A 7,632-nucleotide genomic window follows, 5' to 3' on the forward strand; every position below is an offset into this window, starting at 1 on the left:
GTAAACGAAATTTGAGGTAATTTTATCTGAAAAAAAACTGAAAAATGCTTCAATAGATCAGATAGTTTTTTCCCCTGAACTTTGACTATACTTCACATGAACACACCTAATATTTGACTTAAAACTTCATCACTGCCTAAATTCTTACCTGAAATTCAGCTGAAAAAAAAATCATCTGAACTGATATAGTAAACTCAAAAGTTCCGACTGAAAAAATCTCGAAATTTTCCGGATAGCTCAGGCAATATTTGAAGTTAACCTGAGCCTGCTATTAATTGACCAGGCCTCAGGTAATTTTACATAAACTTTTTGAGAGTGATTCTTGTTGATATTATTTGAATCTGTTCCCTCCCGTGCTCAGTGAACAAATTTTATTGCGTTATCAGTGAAATGGCCGACAGGGGGTTAGGCTGACACTCAAAAATGACAACTCAAGCCGACAACCGCACACCAATTGCAATGGTTGGACAACTTAGATATTTCGACCAATCAGATTTGTCGACCAATCAGAACTAAGCTGTCAGTGAAATTTCCCATTTTTAGTCGGCAAATCTCACTGTTTGGGTAGTAGTCCTAGCAACGAAACGTACGATTACACTCTCGAGTGTGAATAAACGAGTACGCAATTTTGCTTTGATACTGGTTGGTATAGCCATACCAAAGGACGGACGTACTCTTGCGACTAAAACTTCTAGTGTATAAAAATTTAAAAACATTTTTCTATCAGAAACAGTTGATATTTTACCAATAGATGTGATTTTGATTTAGCATTTGTGGATGGTACATGGTACGAGCTTTCATTAGAGGGTCTAGCCTCAGACACGGGCATGGCCCTTGAAAAAGTGATGGAGATGCCCAAACTTGCTCCTCTTCTTACTGGTGAGCGGCATAAACTCATTCCTTCTTTCAATAACTTAAGAATAGACAGCCAGATCTAAGGTCTTTTTATCCAATACACTTCTGGGCCAGCCTAACTTGAGTCACGTACAGCGGAACCAGTGCCACCGAGCTCATATTCTGGAGAAACTTTTCGTCGCGCCATTCTTTCAGGCCCGCCCCTCTCAGGGTTTAGTCTGTGCGGCCTGGTTTATACCTAGCGATTGTCCTAGTCCATGCTTATATATGCATATAACTAATGCTCCCTCACAAAAATCCTCAAAGAAATCAGGGGAGAGGAACTTATATATATTCAACTGGTTTTTTTTCTACAGACAATTTTGACCGATCGATATATTCAACGTAGAGAGTTGTGAGTGGTATCATTGAAAAGCCCGTCCAGCGTAGAATATGGAATTTAAAACAATTTCGTTTTCTAGAGCTGGTTATCGTGGTTTAAATTTTTGTGAAAATTAGATCGATTTGCGTTTCTTTTATTCACATTATCCGGAATTTTTGGCTATAAAATTTCGTCAATTTTGCTAAAAAATCCAAAAAATTTTTAGCAATAGTACTAATGATTCTATTTTTGAAGACAAAAAGTATTGTTGACTATTTTTTATTCAATTTTTTTGGCTAAAAATTTGGCTGACTTTAAAATTTCAGCCTTTTTCATCAAAAATTGCACAAAATAAGCTTCTATAATCCACTTTGATTAAATTTGCCGGAGGTACACAACCGAAAACAGCTAACACAATCTTTGTAAACTATAAAGGGAGGTTAAATAGTCTTTTTTCCAACTCCTTTGAGAGTTGTCTGGAAATAAGTTTTTGCCATTTCTTGCTAATTTGACTTGTGATAATCAAAATCGCAGCATTTATTTTTGATCTTTTAACTGACAAATTATCTAGATATATAACATTCGAAATAATTGAGTGTTCTTAATGGACAAACAGCGATATCAGGGCTGGTTTAGATCAAATCTTGGACTGTTATAATCCAAAAAAAAAAATTCGAATTGTATTTTTGTTTAAAAACATTCTATCTTTTTTTAGTTAATTAAAGAACAGAACAATTCAAACCAAAACTCACTGTCGATACGTCCAATTGACTTCCTGATCATTCCCCAATTAATGTGTCTGGTTTCTTTACTCGAAAGATTATGATCGTTTTGACTTATAATTGGTCGTTTTATTTAAACAATGGCTTATTAAACTTTGTCACTATTTTTCTCCTAATTTCGTCAAAGTGTAGCTTAATGTTAGCAAAGAAAGAATGCTTCTTCTTCCTCTTCTTTCTTCGCAATTCAAGTTTATTTTTTTTTTGCGGTTTTACGCATTAAGTAATGGTTTTCTGGCTTTGATAGTACTAGAAGTCACAATTTTTTCGAACTTTTTACATTGTCTCATGTTTTTTCTCGTTTATCACATTATCGTCTTTTCACAGTTCACATATTTAATTATTGGCGTTCAATATAAGGCACAATTGATCGTATGAAAATATTTAAAGGCACAGATTATGGTTTTAACGGCTTCGACTCTCCTTTCTCGAAGATTTTAATTGAATTTTTTACATTTGTTTACAACTCTCGTGTTATTGATTTTTAACTATGAGCCTAATTTCTGATTTGAGTAAATAGCTGATGCCTTCATGATTTTGAAAACAATTGTTTTCAAAAATAAAAGAAATCACTTTCTAACTTCGCATTTTTGTGCTCTTGTCTAATTTGACGTTTTCTATCAGATGTAGGGCGTACTCTGAATAATTACAGGTCTCAAGCGCTTCTTTTGGACAGATAAGCGAACCTATTAACTATTTCTTTTTGTAACTAATGGTTTTAATGTCTTTGAAAATAATTGTTTTCGAAAAATGCTAAGAACTACTAAATTTTGCACTTTCGTCTCCTTTTTGTCTACCTTTTACCTATTCTTATTATAAAGAGGTCGCATACAACAATTTTGGCGTTTGAGGAAGGCTCAATTGAAAACATTTTGATGGATAAAAAATCGCTTCGCGGCTTCGACAGCGTTTTCACGCAAGTTTTAATTGAATTTTTGTTTGCTGTCTCTATTTGTTGTTCTTTTTGTAACCACATGAAAAATTTATTGATAACATCTTAATCCATCCCGTAGAGTCGTATGTTATCATAGAAATGTTGGATGTTTTCAATTGCTTTTAAATGGTTTCCATTACTTTGAAGCTAAATGTTTAAAAAACTATAAGACAAATTTTTTTAACTTTGCAACTTTGCTGTTTTTCTTTTTTGGTTTAATTGTTACAGAGCTTTATTATTGAGTCGTCCCATATCTTTTCTAGTGTAGTACAACTTATTTTGGTTTAGTTTTAGTTTTATCTGACGCTATTTTGGCCTTGTTAAAAATGGACATAAGTTTTGGATGTAATTAGTTTTTGTTATTGTTGTTTGAGTTTGTTTTTTTTTCTTGCTTTTTTAATAATGACTAATCTTAACTGGCTTTTTTAGTGATGACTAATCTCATCAGTCTAATGCGGTTTCCTTACTCCACTGAGCTATTTGCGTTAGCGGCGACTTTTTGGTACACATTTTTTTGAAAAATAATTTTTGGGGTTTTTGTCTATTGCTCATTTGGTAGACGTTTATACCAAAAGTATGGATGAGCGAGGTGGGAAATGTATGTGCAAACGCACATTAGCGAGCCTCCTGGTTCAGTTTATACTGAGAGTTTGTCTTTTGTATTTATCGAAACAATGCCTCAGCATTGTAATTCTAAACAAACCTAATTTTTCATAGCCTCTAGAACTTATTCCTAACTCATAACCTCCTTAAAACTAAATTTTCATAGCCTCCTTAAAAATAAATCATAACCTCTTGAATTTTTCAGAAACCACTTACAAAGTAATTCAAAACTTAAAATCTCTAACACTTTTCTAAATTTTGCGATTCGATTTTACAGCTGTAGCGGAATTCAAGGACAGAATTGTTTTTATAATTAATATTAATTTTAGCAGTGAAGCTTTTATTATCACTATGATTTAACCTGTAGTATATTGCATTTCTTAAAAATAAATAACCCTGTGGCGTCGAATGGACAATTATTGATTCTCGAAATTTACTTTTATTTATGTGAGTATGCCCTAAGGAGACTAGAGAATAGTAAAACATTGATGCTATTACTTTCCGTTCGAAAGTAGAACTACTGTTGGAAAATTGCCTCTTGCGAAATATCCTTTGCCCTACTCATTTTGTTCTGAAAAATTGTGAATATAGTCCAATGATTCACAGTTTTTCAGTCTCATCAGTTTTTTTTAGTCTCATCATCTATATTCGTCAATTATTTGCACACATTTTTTCTCTATACTGAACTCTATACTGAACAAAAAACAATAAGAAAAAAGATGAATTATAATCAAATTGCAGAACCAAAAGCGGACACTCCGCAAGCGAAATCAAAATTATGTCACAAGAGAACCACTCTGTGTTGCCCTTAATCTTCGCCGAAAAAAATGATATCTAAAATATCACTTGAGGAAAGACAGCATTGTAATCATTGAAAAATTCTCTTTCCAAGTTTTTAAAAATTACATAGCCTTTCAGAATACCTTCCAAAGTCACAAGCACTAAGCCGTTAGCGCAGAACTAAACAACTTATTAAATCAACGAGAGAACTCACTAAGATTTGCAAACGCGAGTACCGTTTAAAAGCAAGAAACTTATGCATTTACGTTACAAAACACCAAAAAATTTCAAAACGCACAACAGCTGACAAAAAAACTGATTGCTCTTTGCTTTTTTATTTCTCCAAATGACCGATCTCAAAATTGAGATCTCCGTAACAACTCTCCAATCAAAAATACAGATTAGGGCTGCAGGGGATATTTTATCTACCAAAATTATTTGAGCTTGCAATTTAAACCAATATTAATTATTCAAAAAACGATTAATCGAAAAAGTGATTCACAATTCGGTATTTTTGGGCTAACAGAGTTTTAACATATTAATTGATAGTTAACTCTTGTTGGAGACAAACGTGTAGAAACGATTTTAATCTTGTGCAAAGAATCTTTTCAGGTGAAACAAAAAAAAACTCAAAAACAAAATATTCGTTTCCATACAGATTAGCCCCAAACAATATTTCCAAAAAATGTTAATTAATGTGTTCTGACAATTTCAACTGGTTCAATGAACTGCCTTATATTCTATGAAAACAGAAACAAACAAAAGTCTCAACTATTAAAAAAAGGCTCTAGTCTTGAAAAACTAAATGCAGAGAAAAACTAAAAGAGCAAAATTGACAGAACTACCATGAAAATTTACAAGTAACTAAAAAGTGCAAAAAAGTAGAATTAAATGGTTACGGACACACTGGAAAAATAGATTGAGAAAAACTCATTGCCAAATTTCTGAAAAAAGAAAAAATATTCAAAACTTAAAATGACTCAGCAAGAATTAGCCAAAAAATAGTTCAATTTTAAAAATGAAGTTCAGTTATTTTTCATAATACCAGAGCACATATGAAGAAAACACTTTCTTTAACGCACTTGAGACTAAAAAAATTTTACATAAAAAACTAGGCATGTAACAATAGGCTAATAAATTGATCGGATTAAGAAGAAAATAAGAAAAAAGACTGAGAAAAATCTACAAAACTAGATCAGTTATTCTGATTTTATTGTCAAACTTAGTAACAAAACTGCTTTGTACCAACAAAGAAGTAAACAAAATTAGTAGAGCATAGCCACCAACAACTTCCAGTCAATTCCCACATGCAGGAAAACACAACGTTAGGCATAAAGTCCTTAAAGCAGCCTTAAAGTTCAAAAAACAGCAGAAAAATCATCAATCTCCTTATCATTAAAAAACATACCCGGCAGATTGCCGGAAAATAGCCGCCGTTGATTCCAATAAGCATGATTGGGATTGAACGAATAGAATATATTGAAAAAAAAAGATTTTTGTACAAAAATATTTTTTAAGTCCGATTTATTTTGATGGCATTTCGTAGTTGAACATACTTCTGTTTCTTAGAGAGAGGCTACAGGGGCTACTATCAACACCAATAAGCATTAGAGGTGGTAACTAAGACTTATAGGAACGACGTTCAAATAGCGGGCATCTAAAATTGGGCTTTATGGGTTTATCCCGTTTCTATTTCTGACTTCAATTTTTTATACCGACTCTGTTCATTTTGAATTGCTTTGCTTATCAACTGATGTTCAAATTCACTTTTAGCAGAATGAGAGAAGAGAGAAACTAGCCTAGAGAAGTCAAAAAGATTTCACGCAAAATGTCGAAAAAGCGGCAAAATGGTAAAGCGAAAAAAAGTTTGACGAAGTAAAAAAAAATACGAGCGCAATAATAGCCGGCTGAGAAGATGAGGGCGGCTATTAATCAAAAGATTATCGGAAGAAGCCCATAATTTTTTTTACTTTAGCCATTGCGACGCAGCTAACTGCAAAAAAGACAGAACTGCTTAAAAAACCGGATAAGGAAGTTCAGATCTATTTTGTTTCCAACCCCCCCCCCCCCCGCTTAGTGAACATAAATCTTTTATGAACCCCAGGTGCACGTTCTATTTTCTTTCATAGTGCTATATAACAACGTGCTATATAACATATAATGTGTAACTGGGGGTCATAAAACACCGGATGGGGGGGGGGCGAAACAGAATATATCCGCAATTTCTTTGCTTGCAGAATTTTTACACCTGTTTCTCGCTCTCTAAAACAGGCGGATGAAAATCACTCTTTACTCCTCTCCAATTTTCTTCGAGACTTGATTCACTCCACTTTTCTTCAAGCTTTTCATTTCCTGGTTCAAAATTCTCTCCAAAAAATTACTAAAATTGAATTAAAAATGTTTCTCCAAAAATCCTCTTCGCGTCGTGAATACCTGGAGAAAACCACCCACGTTCATAATAATTGCTTCCAACTTCGTTCGAGAGCAATTTCAAAAACCAAGTTTGCTGATTCTGAATATGCTTATAATTAGCTCTCATTAATAATGAATTAAGCAGACAATTCAAAGATTGCTTAAATCGTTCCCGGAAACACACTGTGATTTGAATTCTGCAATAGTTTGCACGTTGATAAACCAAGTAAAAAATTAAATGATTTACTGTGCAAAGCTGAGATGGATTATTTCTTACCGTTGAAAATGGACGTTTGCTAAGCGCGTGCTCAACAATACCTAGGCGCTGTTTAGAAACTTAAGTGAAGCAATACACTCCAATTATAGCATAGTAAGGTTTGCACTTCCGCTTAATGTTTTATGCGCAAGTTCCACTGCGATGTTTATAACGTTCAACTTCAAATCAGTTCCAGAAAAAGTAAGATGTTCTCGTAAAATTCAGTCTATCAACGTGAACATCACAAAATAGAGACCTTACCCTTCACTTGTTTTTAGCCAAAGGTTGTAATCCCTACGAGAACTTCATCCAGGGGGTGTTTCTCAATGCAGACAATCTCCAAGAAGATGAACTGCTCTTTGTGGTGTTTTGCCAGGGAGACATTTCCGCAATTCTCACCCTTGGTCTGCCTCCTTACTCTGCTCGCGAGATCTACGTCGCCTCCGTCTTATAATCAGCCAGTCATTTTCACAACAAGGAAGGCGAAAAAATTTGACTGTCCAGAAATTTACTAAAGACGATCCTGTAACTGCTTCAAAAAACCAATTTAAATACGAATAGATTTTCCTCATTCAAACTAAAGCTTGGCCTTATTTTGAACAATGACATCAAAAGTAGTCGGACTAAATTCAAATTTTGACAGCTTCAATGT

At 33.8% G+C, this 7,632-nt stretch overlaps 3 protein-coding genes across 3 annotated transcripts in view; 1 reads left to right on the top strand and 2 right to left on the bottom strand.

Moving 5' to 3' along the window:
- LOC142336536 (uncharacterized) overlaps positions 1-7,629 on the top strand; it is a 30,616-nt gene extending 22,987 nt beyond the window's left edge. The window contains exons 4-5 of the mRNA XM_075385444.1: positions 769-879; positions 7,259-7,629. Of these exons, the coding sequence (XP_075241559.1) occupies positions 769-879; positions 7,259-7,434 (287 nt within the window). The 3' untranslated portion in view covers positions 7,435-7,629. The remainder of the gene's footprint in view (positions 1-768; positions 880-7,258) is intronic.
- Positions 1-7,632, bottom strand: part of LOC142335950 (uncharacterized) — a 390,664-nt gene that overhangs the window by 352,550 nt on the left and 30,482 nt on the right. The gene's annotated exons all lie outside the window — the stretch shown is intronic.
- LOC142335951 (tRNA dimethylallyltransferase-like) overlaps positions 1-7,632 on the bottom strand; it is a 237,720-nt gene that overhangs the window by 199,605 nt on the left and 30,483 nt on the right. The window lies entirely within an intron of this gene.

Source organism: Convolutriloba macropyga, chromosome 3 (assembly GCF_964194025.1).
Source record: "Convolutriloba macropyga chromosome 3, txConMacr16.3, whole genome shotgun sequence".
In the NCBI taxonomy this organism is placed as follows: domain Eukaryota; kingdom Metazoa; phylum Xenacoelomorpha; order Acoela; family Convolutidae; genus Convolutriloba; species Convolutriloba macropyga.